General features: G+C 32.1%; 1 protein-coding gene across 3 annotated transcripts; it reads left to right on the top strand.

Annotated features, from left to right (window-relative positions):
- Positions 1-1,601: 1,601 nt before the first annotated feature.
- LOC143079511 (annulin-like) lies at positions 1,602-15,467 on the top strand. Of its 3 annotated transcripts, none has more exons than XM_076254879.1 (15): positions 1,602-1,759; positions 4,968-5,245; positions 6,249-6,467; positions 7,612-7,890; positions 8,369-8,487; positions 9,213-9,326; positions 9,890-10,067; positions 10,366-10,516; positions 10,834-10,937; positions 11,252-11,414; positions 11,937-12,147; positions 12,987-13,197; positions 14,140-14,300; positions 14,843-14,976; positions 15,316-15,467. In XM_076254879.1, exons 2-15 carry the CDS (start codon positions 4,975-4,977, stop codon positions 15,452-15,454), a joined length of 2,454 nt encoding a protein of 817 aa, XP_076110994.1. In that variant the 5' UTR covers positions 1,602-1,759; positions 4,968-4,974; the 3' UTR covers positions 15,455-15,467. The 3 variants fall into 3 exon arrangements, with proteins under 3 accessions (XP_076110994.1, XP_076110995.1, XP_076110996.1); XM_076254880.1 differs by lacking the exon at positions 1,602-1,759 and adding an exon at positions 2,846-2,952; XM_076254881.1 differs by lacking the exon at positions 1,602-1,759 and adding an exon at positions 4,746-4,765.
- Positions 15,468-19,900: the final 4,433 nt, after the last annotated feature.

Below are 19,900 nucleotides of genomic sequence, written 5' to 3'. Positions count from 1 at the left end.
CTGTCTGTTGGTCTAGGTCCATTCATGCATTTGTCTTTATCACATTTCTATCACATTTTGCTCAGCAACTACAAGGCATAGCTTTTTTTAAAGCTTATCTGTCTCAATTTGTAAATCAAACATTCCATTTTAACAGTCACTCAACTCGTGATAGGGTCCATAAAAGTTTCGGAACTACGATTAAATCCCCATTTTGAACTCTTGGTTTAATAACTTTCTTATAAACAGCAAACAAGGGAAGATTGAGAGCAATGTTGCTACATCGAAACGGAAAATTCACAATTGAGAAGCTGAAATCGTCTCTTTTGCTGTCATATTAACAATTGATGATGATTTAGAACGACTTTACTGCGTGTATATTTTTAAAGGGCACTTAACTATCATTCCAATAACATTTGTTTATTTTAATTGTGAATCAGAATCGTTAATTGACAATTGTGTGCATTTAACAGTGTACAATTTATAGTGAATGACAGCTATATGTATGGTGGTGATACTAAATGTCAAGTGATTGGGATTGCTCATAATGCCCTGATATGAATGTGATGGGCGAACATAGCAAAATAAAGAAAATACATTACGATAAAAAAAAAAAAAGAGTTAAAAAACGAACTTGCACTCAACCCTCTAATTTTTAATAACGTGAATGTTACACAAAAGAACACATTAAAATGTCAGTAGATGAACTAAGATATGAGTGCATTTAAGCATGTAAACACTATACTTAGATCGTGATGAATAATAATGAAATATTTGCCACTGGTCTTTGACACAAAAGGTTTATATTTGACGCTTGACTATTAAAAAAAATCAGATGGTATGTACATTTGAGAAAGGAAACAGGGACCGTGTCAAAGAGTCAACAACCGACCTAAAGATTAGGGGTTCACTAATGTATTTTGTATTTTTTTTCTAGCAGTAGTGAGGGGTCATTTTCTGTTTACCGATATATAAGTATATGTTTTTTTCCTCACAGCATGCAAGTATGATTGGTTCATTAACTATTTATTAAATCGGGTAGATTTGTATAATAATAACAACATTGCATGTAATTACATTCTGTTATGTGGTATTCAATAACTGTGACGTAAAATGCAATATTATTAAACCTTTAAGAAAATAATACCACGGTTAAATGGGTTTATGATATGCGATTGATTTCTCTTTACCTGTTTACTGTTAGTACAATTGAAAGCAATTACAGTAGTCAAGGTCAGTCAGATAAAGAAAAAAAAATGTTCTTATTAATTGTATGTAGGAACAGGGTCGCAGAAAGTAGGGCGCGGGTAGAATTTTAGAGTGTTAGAAGCCTATTTCTTTTGCGTATGCATCCGAAAACAGGAATGTTCTTTTTAATGAATGATTATATTTAATCGATTTTATATTCATATTATTAAAATGATATGATTTTTTTCTGTCAATACCCGTGACGTCACAGCTGACTGTCCACAGTCAACAAAACAGTTATAAATATAACTATATCGATATATTTAGCTACAGAAATACAATAACATTGCATATAGAGTTACAGGATATAACATTTAAAAAAAGAAAACAGTTTAAATTACGTCTTTAACGGTACATTTTAAATATAAAGATGTCCTTCGCAAATATTGATCTTGAATGTGTTGTTGATTGAATACATTTCTACCCGAGTAAACATGTCCTTTAAAAATGATGTGCAAGTAACTGGGGAAACATTGGTTATAAACAAACAACTTTCATATACACAAACTACCTTTAAAAAAGATTAAAACAGGTAAGACAATAATTTAGTTGTATCTTGTACATAATTATATAATACATTATATTTTTCATTATTAAATGATGAAACCGATGATGTAGTTATTGAAAACCAATATTTCAGCGACATCATCATGTATATAACGATGGTTATTCTAATATCATCCTGATTCTAGAAGAAAATTCACAACGATTCCTTCAAATTTTTCATTTATTCAATGCACATTTGCAATTATTGCCTTATCAAGTGAACACAATTTTAACGCGATTCTTATATCATGTATATATGGACTCAGTACATTGACAAATGCAAGACTATTCTTACGGTTGAGGTTAAGAATCAAGGTCAATTTCTTAACAAAATACAGGCTGACCGATTTGATTTTATTTGCGTGTTATAACACATTCGATGCACATTGTTTTTTTTGAAAAAAAAAATATGTCAGACCGAAAAAAGTAATAAATCATTATTTACTGTGCGGAAAGAGAAAATAATTCATTCAAACTGTGTTCTAGGGGTTGAAACGACTTTAAGTTTAATCAATCCAAACACTTTCCATTATTAATGATTTTTTATTATCTGACATTTTTTAATCCAAAAGTCGTATAAATGTTTTGAAAAAAAACCATGTTTGAGTTTCATTTTGTTTGGTATTTATGTCAGGTCTTTGTTTCATTGTAAAACTGCGAGACCCCCAATGTTGTTAGGATTATGTGAATTAACTATAATAGTTCTTTTTTAATCAGTTAATTCATATATCTTTTCGATATCCTTTTCCAGGGCATGTCAAGCTTATCCGTTTGTGAGGCCCCTCATGGGGGGTCCTAGTAATCACATAATCACCATTTTTTGCCAATATAATCACATAATCATTAAATATTTGCTTATCTTTAGTAATCAAATAATCATAAACTAAAAACACAGTCCTAGGTAATCAAATAATCATGAAATATTTGGCTTAATAATCAAATAATCATTAAAAAAACGGCCAAGTAATCACATAATCAAAAACCCCATGAGGGCCCTCGTTTGTCAATCAGCGTCTATTGTTACTCTTAAAGTGCTAATTGTATGTGTTGCAAACTTCCTCAATTTTATTGTTATAATTCTGTGGCGAAATGTAAACATTGTCCATCTGCATAAATTGTAGACTAACATTTGGATTTCAGTCGAAGTCAGTCTTTTAAACTGATACCTTCCGTCATCCGGTAAGTGATCTGTCGGGTTTGTTTTATATAGGTAAGTGATCTGCCGGGTTCGTGTTCTATAGGCAAATGATTTGTCGGTTTCATATCATATAGGAAAGTGATATGTCGGGTTAGCATTCTATACAAATGTGATTTGCCGGGTTTGTTTGATATATAAAAGTGGTATGTCCGGTTTGTATTCCATAGGCAAGTGATCTGTCGGATTTGTATTCTATTGATAAGTTATCTGTCGGGTTAGTTTGATATATAAAAGTGGTATGTCGGGTTTGTATTCTATAGGCAAGTGAACTGCCGGGTTTGTATTCTATAGGCAAGTGATCTGCCGGGTTTGTATTCAATATGCAAGCGATGTGACGAGTTTGTTTAATATATGTTTAGGCAAGTGATCTGTCTATATAAAAAAGAAGATGTGGTATGATTGCCAATGAGACAACTGTCCACAAGAGACCAAAATTACACAGACACTAAAAACTATAGGTCATCGTACGGCCTTCAACAATGAGCAAAGCCCATACATAGTCAGCTATAAAAGGCACCGATATGACAATGTAAAACAATCCAAACGAGAAAACTAACGGCCTTATGTATATCAAAAAATTAACGAAAAACAAATATGTAACACATAAACAAACGATAACCACTAAATTAAAGGCTCCTGACTTGGGTTAAAAATGTTAGCGGGATTCCAACCCTCCCCCTAACCTAGGTTGGATTCTATAGGCAAGTGATCTGTCGGGTTTGTGTTCTATAGGCAAGTGACCTGTCGGGGTTCACTGGACTAGTATATATTTGTTTAGGGGCCAGCTGAAGGACGCCTCCGGGTGCGGGAATTTCTCGCTACATTGAAGACCTGTTGGTGACCCTCTGCTGTTGATTTTTATTTGGTCGGGTTGTTGTCTCTTTGACACATTCCCCATTTCCATTCTCAATTTTATTGTATTATATAGGCAAGTGACTGCCGGGTTTGTATTTTAAAGGCAAGGGATATTTCGGGTTTGTAGTTTATAGACAGGTGATCTGGCGGGTTTGTATTTTAAAGGCAAGTGATCTCTCGGGTTTGCTTTCTATAGAAAAGTGATCTGCCGGGGTTGTATTCTAAAGGCATGTGACTGTCGAGTTTGTTTTCTATATGCTAGTGATCTTTTGCGTTTGTATTCTATAGGCAAGTGATCCTTTGGGTTTGTATTCTATAGGCAGGTGCTCTGCCGGGTTTGTAATCTATATGCAAGTGATCTGTTGGGTTTATATTATATAGGCAAGTGATCGCTTGGGTATATTCTATATGCAAGTGATCGGTCGGGTTTATAGTATATAGGCAAGTGGTCGCTTGGGTTTGTATTCTATATGCAAGTGATCTGCCGGGTTTGTATTATAAATAAAGGCAAGTGATCGCTCGGGTTTGTATTCTATATCCAAGTGATCTGTCGTCGGTCACTCTTTGTCGTTTCTGTATCTGCAACAGAACCTCCCTGTATAACATTTGTCCCACCGTTTCGAAAACATGTCTTGCAACACTAGATGGTTAAGACAGAAGTTACCACCATTTATGATGTAAGAAAACTTAAAACAAAACCCCCCAAAAAGGATGATGTGCAATAAGATTATTAATGTTTTACACAATTAAACAGGAAATAATTTAGTTACCGTAACGTTTCAACGTGTTATTAAGTTAACCCATATTCGAATAAAACTTCCCGGTACTTTTGTCAGTATACAACATGATATATAAGGCCATTGCTTGTCGAGTGCTTTAACTTGCGTCATTCAGTGCAGACAATTTCAAATTATAACACTCACGGAAATGAGAAAAAAGGTAAATATATTGACTCGATTTTCCGGTATGTTTCTGAGTTCATCTGTTACTCGTTGAGTGCAATAATTTATACATACAACAGAATGACGTTTTTTAGAGGGCTGTTATAAAAAAATATTTATGGTTGAATTTGTATGACGAGCACTTTTAAAGAATGTTTGCAGTATAATATATTCCTTACACCTACTGCTTTTTCTTTTAGGAAAAAGATGTATAGAAGAACTTACTACGACCGGGACCCCTACAGGTCGAACTACACACGTCGTTCATATGATGATAGCGACATACGCCCATATAGCAGCTACGGGAACAGGTACCGAACTAGTACATTTAATTCCCTCTTTTATGGATATAGTCGCAGACCCGATTACTCATATCCCTGGGAGAGGGATCATGAATTGAGAACAAGACGCGAGGAAAACAGAACTGAAAGCCGAGAAGTGACGAGAGACGAGAGGGACGAGGAACTTAGAGAACCTGGTAATTTACACTATTTTTCTTCAGTGTTTAACAATTATATGAAACGTTTTTAAAACAATTAAGAAATATTCTTACTGCAGTATTGTACAGATTTTTTCAGTTCGTATACGTAATTTATCCACCCTCATTTTGAGATGTAGGAAAAGTATACTGAAACACATTTGCATAAGCTGACGACGTTTGAGGACATACAAACAAACACATATTGTCTCCAGTGATGAATAAATATATATATAAAAAAAAACCGCTTCAGAAAAAATCGGAAATATAGGAAATATACGTGTAAATATTTTTTCCAATTCTTATACGTGAATAAAAATAAACTCATCATAGATACCAGGATTAAAATTTTATATATTTACGCCAGACGCGCGTTTCGTCTACATAAGACTCATCGGTGACGCTCGAACCAAAAAATGTTTAGAAGGTAAAAAAAAGTACGAAGTTGAAAAGCATTGAGGACCAAAATTCCTAAAAGTTTTACCAGATACAGCTAAGATAATCTATTTCTGAGGTAGAAAAGCCTGTGATTTATCCAACTTCATTTTAAGATGTAGTAGTAGTACATTGAAACAAAGTTTCTTTATATTACGACGTCTGAGAACATACAAACATGCAACCTTTTGGAATGTTTGTCATAAAATGCCATCAAAGATATGTCGCCCATTTCAATTACAATTTACGAAAAGTTTTGTGTTGTCGTTACTTCAGAAGCTGCTTTATGTTTATTCAGAAACTTTTAAAAACAAATTTCAAGTTTATACAATTATTTTTAAAAAAATCTATAAAATAACCATTAAAAAGACCGAATAAACCACGATTTATAAAGTTGGAACTTTTATACAATGTTTATATATGTATTGTCTCTGTTATTACATGTACTTGTGTTTTCCGAAGTTACATATATATGTATTTTTTTTTACACCATACACAATTGATTTGGAAAGTAAATGAAGCAGAATTCATACTGAAAAAAGCAATATGTATAATTGTGCTATTTCAGAAAAAGACGAAGAAGTCAACAAGAAATTTCACGTGAACAAGGTTGATTTGAATATCAAAAGTAATACGGAAGATCACCACACAGATAAGTACATGTGCACCAAGAGGAAGAAGGACCCTGACCTTGTAATACGGAGAGGACAATCATTTAAAATGACCATTACTTTTGACAGGCCATATAATAACGAGCAAAATGAAATTTTGTTCACCTTCAAAACAGGTAATACATATAAAAATTAGAATGTCAAGTTACTGTTAACCAACTGGTTTCCGCAAGAGACATATTTTCGCCACTTTTGTGAAAAGAAAAGTAACACGAAAATAAATCGTTTCAGATATGTAACACTTTCATATAGCTCCTTGTAACTAGAAAGGGTTAAACGCGAAATAAAGTATCTGTGAAAATAAGTTGGTTTACCATAAATAAACATATATTCAATAGGACGTATGCTATTTAAAAAAATAGTAGAAGAAACATAATGTACATTTGATCAATGGCGTTGTAAAATTAAGAGAAAAAGTCCTTCATGCCATGCTCTTTGCTCATTGTAACATGTGTTGGCATTATATTGTCGAAATTTTACACTGAGCGTTAGCGAGATGTAAAATATGGTAAAAAATAATGCCTAACCATGTTAAAATGAACATATAAGAGCATGGCATGAAGGAATTATGTTGATTCTAATAGGACAGTGTCTTTACTTTACAACAGTTTGGCTTACGTCTAATCGGTATACTGATTTACAAACGAAAGAAATAAACTTAAAATGTAACTTTGACAGATTTTGTCAAAGTTTAAGTATTCATTTCAAAAATATTTAAAAGAGGACATCGAAAATCAACATAAATTTATGCTGAAAGTTAAGGCTTTCCGATTTAAAATAATTCATTTTGGTTAGCGATGTCAATCACTTTGTTTTTCAAAACTACAGACACGTCTTTGAAATTTTGTATCTATAAATCCTTACCTTTATTACTTTATTAATAAAAAGCGTTGAATAGCATTAAAATTTTATGCAACTTTATATTTTGATCCTGTGGGTGAACCAAATACAAAGAAGTTGCATTTTTTGGCCATGCTTTTTTCTAAACCGAGTCGTGTTGTGAATATACTTTATATGTACTGGCAAAGATCAACCAGCAAACGCATTTTCTGAATAACAACACAATAAAACATCGTAACAACAGATAAACATTTCGAGGTTCCTGTATTGGAGAAAATGTCCGCCTTAACTAATCTATCAAAGGGAGATTGATAAGACTTTCAAATGCGCAGCCTTCTACCAAAAACAATCTTTAGTATGTGACATTTAACGTTGTTATAACCTATATTATATTTGGATGTTTTTATTCTGCGAACTTAGGTAAAACACCAAGACCATCCAACAAAACACAAGCCCAGATCATCATGAATGAAAACTCAAGTAGTAGAAGTAAAGATAAAAAAGAATGGTTCTCCAAATTAGTGGACAAGAAGGAAAATAGTATCGACGTAGAGATTACACCGCCTTGTACCTGTATCATTGGAGAGTGGAGGTTTACGATACAGACGGAATCTAAAATAAAGGACGAAGGAGACAAGCTAATACTTATGTATAAACACAACGAGGATGTTATTATTCTTTTGAACCCATGGTGCCCAGGTCAGTTAATGAACACGAAATTATCAGTTTTTTTTTATTTATTATTTTATTTTCTACATAGTTTTGCACGTGTATCCTCAACTTATATTTAATGTTGTGAAGAAAAATATGAGTTATAAAACTTTTTACTGCAAGTCAACAGCTATATTCGTCAATCATTTTAAATTCGGTTTCAAATTTGATATGGACTTTACCTTCAAATTATTCCTGTGTTACTTGCATGATTTGAATCTTTTGTTGAACGTTCATAGAAGCCAAAAAAACAGTAACTGTTATTGTTGTACTCATTCTGAAGAATTTGGGGTTCATTTACACTACAGTTATTTTGCCTACCAGGCATATCAACCATCTTTAGGTCTGTTAACCAAATAAGCCTTCCATTCCCTATCACAAACTTGTTTTCCCCTTGTCAATAATGTTATAGATGTCGCCTTATATTTACGTACAAAACAATCCATCACTGATTTCGATTTAACAGATGATCAAGTTTTCATGGGCACAGAGCAGCTATTGGACGAATACATACTCAATGAGTCTGGTGCTATATGGAGTGGTAATTACAGACAGATGGGTGTCAAACCATGGAATTTTGGACAGGTAATTATTCTACTTGGAATTGGTGCCCCAATTTTGATGACGATGTCGACAAAACCCATTTTTCTGGTCATGATTTCGCGGTATAAATTGAAACTGCAACTAATTTGTATAATGTTTATATCATCCTGAATATGATTGACACATTTGCCACTGGACGTTAAACAACCAACGATCATCAATCATTGACTATTTTAATAGTTCTACTTAAATATTCTAGTTGTTGCAAGTTTTGGTTACTATGTATCATAATTCGTGTGTAAAAAAGAGGAAGGAATAAAAGATATTTTTTCATTATTAAAGGAATATTATTTTTATATAGATCGAATTAGTCATAAATTCTATTACAGTCATCTACACTGATATTATTTTTTATTAAATATATGTACTTATATCATGTATATATTTTAGAAAAGTAACCAGGGCCTGTCTCATCTTAAACACATACATCGTCAATAAAATGAAAAATATCAATTTCGGCCGTTAAACTTAGTTAATTACTGTGGATTCATTTATTTTCGTGGGAATAAATTTTCGTGGATTGCTAAAAGCTTGCATTTTCGTTGATATTTGATTTCGTAGTTTTGTCGATTTCTGTATACAAAGCCCCTTGAAAATATGCTATTCGTTGAACATTTGAATTTGTGATTGACTTGTACCCACAAAACCCACGAAAATTGGTATCCAACAAATATTAATGAATTCACAATACTAGATATACTTTTTAGTTCAGAGATGGCATACTAGACACATGCTTACATCTTATCCGGAAGACCTACAATAACTCAGTAGATCCTGCGATGTCGGACCCTGTTAAACTCGCTCGTGCTATAACAAAAATGGTAAGTACTTGTAAAATACTACTCGTTGTTACACTTTACTTTTAAGTATTGTCGGTGATTTCGTTTTGCACACATTAGCAACTTTTAATTTGAAGAAAATATGATAATTGGGTGACATTCATTTAAAAGAATTGAGAATGGAAATGGGGAATGTGTCAAATAGAAAACCTGACCAAATAAAGCAGAAAACAGCCGAAGGCCACCAACGGATTGAGAAAATCATGCATGGTTGTTTAACTTGCGTCATACAGTTGCTGTTTCATTAAAAGTTGCCTCATATTGTCATTGATTCAGGTAGCTTAATATAAGACCACATAATAATAATCAGGGATAATATAAAGCTTTACCGATGATTGATTAAATACAATTTTTAAAATAGGCAAACACTCTTAATCGACGGTTACGTTTCTATGCCTTTAACTAATATGCTGTAAAAAAACTGCTACTGTAATATTTTGTTCAAATGTTCAAATTTATAGATAAAACAAAATCAAAATGTACCGTATTTTAATATCTGATTGAAATTGAAATTGCGTGATTCAATTCTGTGTTTGTACTGATAGGTGAATGCCCCCGATGACAATGGTGTGCTGGTTGGGAATTGGAGTGGTGATTACAGTGGTGGAACTCCACCAATGAAATGGGTTGGAAGTGTGGCAATATTGGAGGAATATGCTAAAAACCAGGGTACACCAGTTCAGTTCGGACAATGTTGGGTATTTTCAGGACTGACTACTACAGGTAACAGCATAAAATGAGAGATACACATTTAATTGTTTTATATTTAGTTTAGAAAGGCAGGGTAACATTTTTCACAAAATGTGTGAATCCTATAATATCAAATACGATAGTTTTTGCATAATTTACATGTAACAATTCACTGTCTTCTAAGTGTTTATAATATGGATCGTACTGAATATACATGAAATATTAGCCACTGGACATTAAAAGCAACCAGCAACTAATCTTAATACTATGAAAAGGACTTTAACTTATAACAATTATGATACAAATAATAATGTCCGTTTCAATATTTTAGTGTGCAGAGCCATTGGATTGCCAGCACGCAGTGTAACAAATTTTGCGTCAGCTCACGATACAGACGGATCAACGTGTATTGATAAAGCATTCGTAAGGAAAGGCGAGGATTTGGAGAAGGTTGATATTGCAGGTTCAAGTGATTCCATATGGTATGCATATACATTTTGATTGTCAATATACGTTCGAGTTGAATTTAAAGATAAGTTTATCTGTTTTTAATAATTATTTTTTCCCAGTTCAGAAAGAACAATTACAAACAATGCAATTATCAATATAACTTTTGGAAAGCTAATTATTATCTCTATCAATTTTTAATGCACAGATATAGCTTTTATTAGATTCAAATGAAGCATATTATATACGTATATTTGAATACTTATAGAGTATGCTACTAAATACTTAGTTGCAAGAAATAAAAGTCTTGATGAAAGTCAATTGAAAAGTCAATATTATATTTCAAATACAGGAATTTTCACGTATGGAATGAAGCATGGATATCAAGACCTGATCTCGGTAAAGGTTATGACGGATGGCAAGTTATTGATGCAACACCACAAGAATTAAGTTCAGGTAATTAGTATAGATGATCTGATTTTTTTGCGGATGTACCGTATATGACTTTACTTGGATATGTTGCTGAATGATAAGATAATTGTTTAATTAAAGAATTGTTGATGCATACGTATGGAGTACTTATGCCAAAATCAAATATGTTTATATACATTACAAATGATTTGTATAACTTGACATGACTATTTTGCAGAGCTCAAAATGTAAAAATAAATTGATATTATATTATATATAAGGTTTACCTTATCTTGTCTGTACATAATTTGTATAACAGATAATTTTTTCAAATTTCAAAAGGGGTTCTTTTTATTTAGGTGTTTACCAGTGTGGACCAGCACCTGTTACTGCTATAAAGAAAGGTGAAATTGGACGACCATTTGATGCACCTTTTATATTTGCTGAAGTTAATGCAGATATTGTTCATTGGGAGATACTTCCTAATGATTCATGGGTTATCATTAAAACTGACAGTAACGAGTATGTATTTAAAATAGTTATAAATAGAAATGACTTTTACAATATATCATATATTAGCAAAGTAAAAAGCAAAAATTCTAAAGCTCATGCATATTTATCAACTATGAAATCAAGTGCGAACTGCATTAAGAGCTAACGTTTATTTTATCCTATTAAAGTTTTTTACGATGATTATCAACTTCGACCATAATACCATATACTTAATTTATAACCCATTTATTTTGGTAAGCGAAGTAAATCTTCTGTGCTTTCATTATTTCATATGGACCTCCACTTTATTTTTTCCCTCGAATAAAGGGAAGGTTATATAAATGTATTTTTTCTAAACAAGTGTTCCCATAGGAATTGTTCATCTCCCTTGTATACCGTCTATACTTTACTTTGTTTCCGAATAATCTCGCTGTTTTTAAAGGCTAAATGCATTGTTTTCGGAGGAGACGGATTTATAGATTAGGGTAGAATGATGAAATGTCCAATAGGTTAATTTTGGTAGTTTCTTGTAATGTTATATTTATATTCAAGTGTTGGTAAAAACATAAGTACAAAGAAACCAGACGGAAAACCATATAACGGAGAAGCATCTATATGGAGAGGGTATGGAGAAAAATATCGACTGGATGTTACAAGCGAATATAAGTATCCCGAGGGTAGTTTAGAAGAAAGGCTTGCAGTTCAGAATGCTGACAATGAGGCGAAAGGTGGACGTGATGTATTTGCAGCCGGTGACACAATGGTATGTTCACTTTAGGGGTGTTTTGTCTTTCTTGAAGATGTCTTAATAAAACATGCATTACCAAAAAAACATTTTTCTTCTAGTAAATTTGATGATGATGTCTACTTAGTATTATTAAAATAATCGTGCTATGTGCACTGCATTACCAAAAAAACATTTTTCTTCTAGTAAATTTGATGATGATGTCTACTTAGTATTATTAAAATAATCGTGCTATGTGCACTTAAATCCACACAACTTGCTGGTTATAGTAATGCACTTGTATCAAATGATATGCGATATGCATTGTTTGTTTTCAATTTAGATGCTTTAGTGATTGACAACCAAGCTGTCAACCATAAAAAATGATAAATCTGCCGATTCGTCTGCAGACACCCATATTTTATCAACAGAATTACACATTGACATGCTTAAGATAATTACATAAATTTATAATAAGTAGTATATTTTTCAAATCGTACATTCGAATGTAATACGAATATGCCAACCATTCGAGTAACAACAAAATGATGATACTAAACTAACAATTTTCAGGATACGTCATTTTAGACTTATTATATCACTTGAAACTGTATAAATGTAAAAGTAAAACAATATACAGGTATAGACTATTACATTACTACTTTTAAAAGTCGAGCATCACAATTTTTTATCATCAATACAGTTTTAACACACACACGCTTGTAATCTCCAAAATAACATGAATACCATTGCTATTACAAAATTATCGAAAAACAATCAAAACTACTGTTAACAACTTCGATTCACATTATCATCAATTCCATTCACTTAAAGTAGCAGAACATTTGTTATATGATAAAAACTTTTGTATCTTTTAGGATATATCGGTGGAGATTGAAGAAAAAGATGGTGTTTTGGTGGGCAATGACTTTGAAGTAGAACTCAAACTGAAAAATATTAAAAAGAAAAAGGCACTGAGAACTGTAAAGCATTTACAAGTAGTTGTAGATAGTGTAAAATATACTGGGGATGGGAGACGTAATGTTATAAAGAAGAGTTTTGATGATATCCGTCTTGATTATGGGGAAGGTAGGTTTCGTCAGTGTTGTTGTTGATGTTTACAAATATTAAAGTAAATATTGACAAATCCAGCTGCGGTATATACATCTATGAATAAAGGCCACAGTAAAAACTAAAATGACAAAAATACCGAAGTCCGAGTAAAATTCAAAATAAAAACACCCTAATCTAATGGAAAATTTTGATGAAGGTAGGTTGCTGTTTACAAATATTAAAGAAAATATGAATAACCTCGGCTGCGGTATATACTTCTATGAATAACGGCCACAGTAAAAAGTAAAATGATAAAAATACGAAACTCCGAGGAAAATTCAAACGAAAAGACTCTTATCAAATGGCAAAATCAAAAGCTAACGCACATTAAACAAATGGATAGCAACTGTCGTATTCCTGACCTTGTACAGAATCTTTCGTATGTAGAAAATGGTGGATTGAACCTGATTTATAGGTAGTTCATTTTTCGATGATCATTTATCGATTAGAAAGAAACAACTCATGGTAACAAACCGAAACAGAAGTCTAAAAGTAACTGTGTCGACAGGGAAGACTATATTGCTAATCAATAAACATGCTGAACTCAGGCAAACTATGTATTGGAATTATCACTTTTAAAACAGTCTTAGACCTCTTTGTAAACACAATCTTATTGATACAACTAGGAAATGTTCACTCATTTAGAAAGAGAGAAGATAAGGAAAATAGAAAATAAATTAGGCTTGGAGATTATCATGCATAATCCGAACTTCAAGGTTTGAAGAGTAAAACGAATCCTATTTACGTTGAATTTAAGGAATGTATGTTCCAATACTATGTTTTGAAGAAATACACAAAGCGTTGGGTGGTTTAATCTTTGTTTATCTTTCAAACTTATCAAAAAATGTATATTCCGTCTGGAAGATACACATGATACACAATAAGTGTTGATGTTCAACTTGATTTATATTTTTTTAGAGAAGACAGTCAAATTTACAATTAAAACAGATGAATATTTGGACAAAATGTATGAGTTGTTTGGGATGGAAATAATGGCATATGCTCATATCAAGGAAACAGAGAATTGTTACGTTAAAACAGATGATTTCCGTTTGAGACGTCCAGATATTACAATTGAGGTACATCATTAATGATATTACTCCATATATCAGACCGTGTACAATGGCTAATCACATTTACCAACTTGCAAATTTACATTATGAATATCGATTTCCTAGAACATAGAATGGCATGTTATCTACATGTTCATGACATAACACATATATCTTGTTAAAGGGGGTTTCTTTGTGATGATGTAAGAAATATAGTCTCATCGACTTCAATATGTACTCAAAATTTGGACTGCAAATAAAAATCATTTGGTATACATTGATTAGAAAGGAAACCAACTGCACAAAAACTACAAGACAGATTTAAGTCAGCATTCGGTCCTCAAATACACAAAAAAACAAAGACAGACTTAAGTCGACATTCGGGCCTTAACAGTAGACAACAGTCTAGATTCTATAAAAAAAATCATCTAACGAAGTCAACCATAATCGCGCAAGACAGACACATACTAGTACAGAGTTCGCACGAACTTATGGTTTTACTACTTAGCTCTATCTCTATTTATAATGCTTGTTCTTAAATTTTAATGACTTTTTTTCATACGTTTTAGGTTCCACCAAAGGTCAAAGTTGGAAATCCTTTCAAAGTGAAACTGTCATTTAAAAATCCTTTACCTAAATCTCTAACCAAATGTTCCTACCTCATTGAAGGAAACGGACTGGAGAATAAAGCAAACTCAGCAAGGTAATAACATCTAAATGTGCTACTTAATTGATTATGTTTTACTAATAAACAACAACAACGGAACGAAATGAGACTGAAAAAATAACCTTCCAATGCACAGACAAAAACCATTAAACTGCTTATCAAATTATTTAATTCAACTATTTTGAGCAATTAAAGTTAACCAATAAACATTGTTTTAGTTTTATGTGTATTTTGTGTATCATTAATCTCGTCTTGCAGACTTTCTAAGGATTGACAGTTCAGGATTTATTCGAGTTGAAACATTTGATATCCACCCATTCCTTTCATATTATCAAACATTCAGAATAATAATAATATACTTATCAAATTTTATAGTGATGTTCAAGCTAAATCAGAATGGAGTATCATGGAAGAGCTAGTAGCTGAAACAGATGGCGAAATTCAAATCAACTGTAGTTTTGATTGTGAAGAATTGAGGGACATTATTGGGATGGTATCTGTAAAAGCAGAGTAATAACAATGCAAGGGACATTACTGTATCAAAATCAGACATTATATACTCAAATTGAGATTTATTGTATTTTAGATTATTAAGATGACTTTCATTGAGATTTGTTGTATTTTACATTATTTACATGTCTTGAATTCCATTAAGATTACAACTTTTATATGTATACCTTTTACAACTTTAATCTACGACGTTAAACATGTTACATTTCTATTATTTTATATCTATTAACTGTTAAAACATTTTAATAAAAAAAATGATATAAGCCCAAAACATGTGATGAGCTATATGACTAAAACTGACAAAAATTATCCAAATACATCTTGGGTCAACTTTTCAAGATGAGAACATGCACAACAAGCATCCAATAAAACACACAAAAGCAAAGGAACTGCGCTTAAACTGCTGTTCTTTATCGCAAAGTCATATTGATTTATTAGCAAACAATTACCAAATATTTACAATAATAGAAGTGACTTTAAAGTTTTAAAGAAATATGAAATTATTTGCAATGATATTGTGAATGAGGTTCATATTCGATTAGGGGATATCAAAGAACGAATATCACATTTGTATTGAAAACTCCTTTTCACTAAAAGATTTGTTGCTTAATTATCTAAATTTGGTATGTGTGTGTGATTTTTTTCTTACCTGCATCACAGACGTTGAAAGCAGGTTCAGTAACCGCTCGACTCCCTGCCTTCATTCTGTTATTCCATCTGACTTTGGTATACAGATGTATACTACTGTTACCTTTATTTGGATAGATAACTTTTGTTTTCTTAGTTGTTTTGAAAGGTTTATATTTACTCTTTACCTTGATATGGTTAAGCGGTAGCGTGTATGCAAGTTTTTAATCTACCGTTTAGCTATTTCAGTTTTTCCGAAATGTTGACATTTATATCAAATATTGACAGTGATCAATCAACGAGAGATGTTCCTTTTAAATTGAAATTTGTTGATACTATTTATTATGTATTTTGTGGACGATATTTCACATACATGTATCATCAAATGTTTATGATACTTTTTACCTTGTAAGATCTTTTCAAGGAGAGGTATCCTTTTTATTTGGCCTTTTAAAGTTTTTTTGATTCGAGCGTCACTGATGAATCTTTTGTAGACGAAACGCGTGTATGGCGTATATATATATATATATATATATATATATATATATATATATATATATATATATCAAACGTATGAATAATAGTCAACGATTTTTCCCACGTGGGAGCTGGATCGTTACAAGTAACGATACATGTACACAATAAAATAAATTATATAAACGCCTAAAAAGTGTACATAACAACACCAATGATATAAAAAGGAACTATAAATGTAATTATTTATAAATATTTCGGATAACAGATATCCTTCGTCAGTCAGATTCTGATGTTAAATGAATCATCTTTAAGTCTTCTTAGATTAAACTTTTACTAAATCTTGAAATTTATACAATAAAAAAGGCAAACCGAACATCAGTTAAGACGCTTGCACCATTCTAAAAATTTGTTGAATATGACATAGGTTATATGACTAATTACATCAGAGAGTTCACATATATGCTTTAAATAAAAATAATAATGTGCGATGTGAACTAGCACAATTTTAAAGCTTTAACGGTGTCGATATTATGTTGTTACAAGAAAGATTGCGTCTATAAGAATTCCAAATAAACAGCACTGAACGGTCTAAATTTCTAAATATTTCAGATTTGACAACTGTAGTGTAGTTACATTAGAGTCTGCGATGTTTAAAACAAACGGCCGTTAAAATATAATAACAAATTTTGACTAAAGTAAAATAGTTGGACGTGGCTTGGTACTTATACATCCCTCAAAAAATTAAGCAATTTAAATTGTTATATTCAACAGATTTATTTTAGAGATGAGTAAGGTAAAGAAATAGAAACGGAGACTGTAATAATAAGCAATATAACCCAGATGTGAAGCACTGCATGGTTTCGAACTACATCTTTTCATTTATCCCATTTGGTGCCAAAGTTGTTAATTTTCTAATCCAAAATCTTTCCCGAGTAAGTCTATCCTCCCTAGACCAAGCAGAGTTGTGGTCAATGATAGTAATGGTCAGTCGATTGAGATCTGCCTTAGTGTGGCCAGGGGATCTCAAATGTCGACTAAGAGGGAGGTCTGGCTTGCATTGGTAGTCGCTACGATGTCCGTTCATTCGTTTGTGAAACGGCTGTTCTGACTCGCCTACATACTGTTTACCACATTTACACTGTAGGAGATACACAACATTTGTAGTTTTGCAATTAACATTACAAAATATGTTGTATTCTGTACCAGTGGAGTGACTGTTAAAAGTCTGGGTATCCAGTATTTGTTTGCAAGTCAGACATCGTTTGTTTCCACAACCCTTACAAGAGCCCACTGACGAAGAGCCTGCTTGAGAGGATAACTCAGCTCTCACCAGCAAGTCTTTAAGGCTTTTGGGCCTGCGGAAAGCCAGTACAGGTGGCTCGGGAAAGATTTTGGATAGTTTAGGATGATTTTCGATATCTTTCCAACTTTTGCGGATAAGGTGAGACAAGTTGTCAAATTTTGGATTGTAAGTCAACACAAAAGGCACCCTCCTGTTGACCTTTTTGACTTTATATTGTAAAAGTTCATCTCGGCTGATGTTGCTAGCACGAGAAAAACCTTTATCAATGTCTTTCCTTTTGTAGCCTCGATGTTTTAGGTGACCGCGAAGTTCTTGTAGTCGTTTTTTGGCAACATCGTTGGTGGAGCAAATCCTTTTTATTCGTATGGCCTGGCTGTAGGGAATGCTCTTGGTGCAATGTTTAGGGTGACAACTTGAAGGAGACAGATATTGATGTTTGTCTGTGGGCTTGCAATACAGATCTGTAAATATGTTTCCATCCCTCACTTGCGTTGTAGTGTCAAGAAATGTGATCTTAGAGTCAGAGATTTCATATGTGAATTTTATTGAGGGATGGGCATCGTTGGCATGTTGAATAATTTAAATTGCTTAATTTTTTGAGGGATGTATAAGTACCAAGCCACGTCCAACTATTTTACTTTAGTCAAAATTTGTTATTATATTTTAACGGCCGTTTGTTTTAAACATCGCAGACTCTAATGTAACTACACTACAGTTGTCAAATCTGAAATATTTAGAAATTTAGACCGTTCAGTGCTGTTTATTTGGAATTCTTATAGACGCAATCTTTCTTGTAACAACATAATATCGACACCGTTAAAGCTTTAAAATTGTGCTAGTTCACATCGCACATTATTATTTTTATTTAAAGCATATATGTGAACTCTCTGATGTAATTAGTCATATAACCTATGTCATATTCAACAAATTTTTAGAATGGTGCAAGCGTCTTAACTGATGTTCGGTTTGCCTTTTTTATTGTATAAATTTCAAGATTTAGTAAAAGTTTAATCTAAGAAGACTTAAAGATGATTCATTTAACATCAGAATCTGACTGACGAAGGATATCTGTTATCCGAAATATTTATAAATAATTACATTTATAGTTCCTTTTTATATCATTGGTGTTGTTATGTACACTTTTTAGGCGTTTATATATATATATATATATATATATATATATATATATATATATATATATATATATATATATATATATATATATATATATATATATATTTTAATCCTGGTATCTATGATGAGTTTATTTACTGCATTCCTGTTCGTTGACAAATTGTATAAATATAACCTTTGAATTAAGAGAAAAACAAACAACTTATCAGTATGTACTTTGGGAACTAAATTCTGTATACATGCTTCATCGGATTTTCATAAAATCGTACATTGTCATACCGGTATCATAACAATAACATGGGCATATTTGAAAAATTTGATCCGATGACAAAACACAAAGTTTTGCCATTTGCAAATTTTGTTAACTAGTTTTAATTTTGCAGTCGATATGCACGCCATATCTCGTAATCACGACTAAACAATAGTTTTGATTGGTGACGTTTTAGGACGGATAAGATAGTATTATCTAGGATGAGTTATAAATTTTGATTGGAGTATTTTTTTTCTTCGAAAAGATGAATAGAGGAATTAAATTTCTTATTCAGCTACATATATATTGTGCCATCTACAAGAAAAACGGAATAGTATTTATCGATTTTCAAAACACATAGGTTTATTTCAAATATATCAACATGTTAAAAAAAATAAGCATATGAATATTAAAAAATAAATTACAAAAATACTGATTTCCGAGGAAATTTCAAAGCGGAAAGTCCCTTATCAAATGGCATAATTAAAAGCTATAACACATCAAACGAATGAATAATTATAACAACTATCATATTCCTGGCTTGTTTGGCTTTAATAACTATTTTGATCTGAGTGTCACTAATGAGTCCAATGAAGACAAAACGCCCATCTTATTTTTTTTGGCGTATTAGATTATAACCCTGGTGCTGATATCTATTA

The sequence above is a fragment of the Mytilus galloprovincialis genome, chromosome 6 (genome assembly GCF_965363235.1).
Source record: "Mytilus galloprovincialis chromosome 6, xbMytGall1.hap1.1, whole genome shotgun sequence".
NCBI classification, from domain to species: domain Eukaryota; kingdom Metazoa; phylum Mollusca; class Bivalvia; order Mytilida; family Mytilidae; genus Mytilus; species Mytilus galloprovincialis.
Note: the sequence above shows the minus strand (reverse complement) of the source record. Positions and strands in the feature narration are given on the sequence as shown.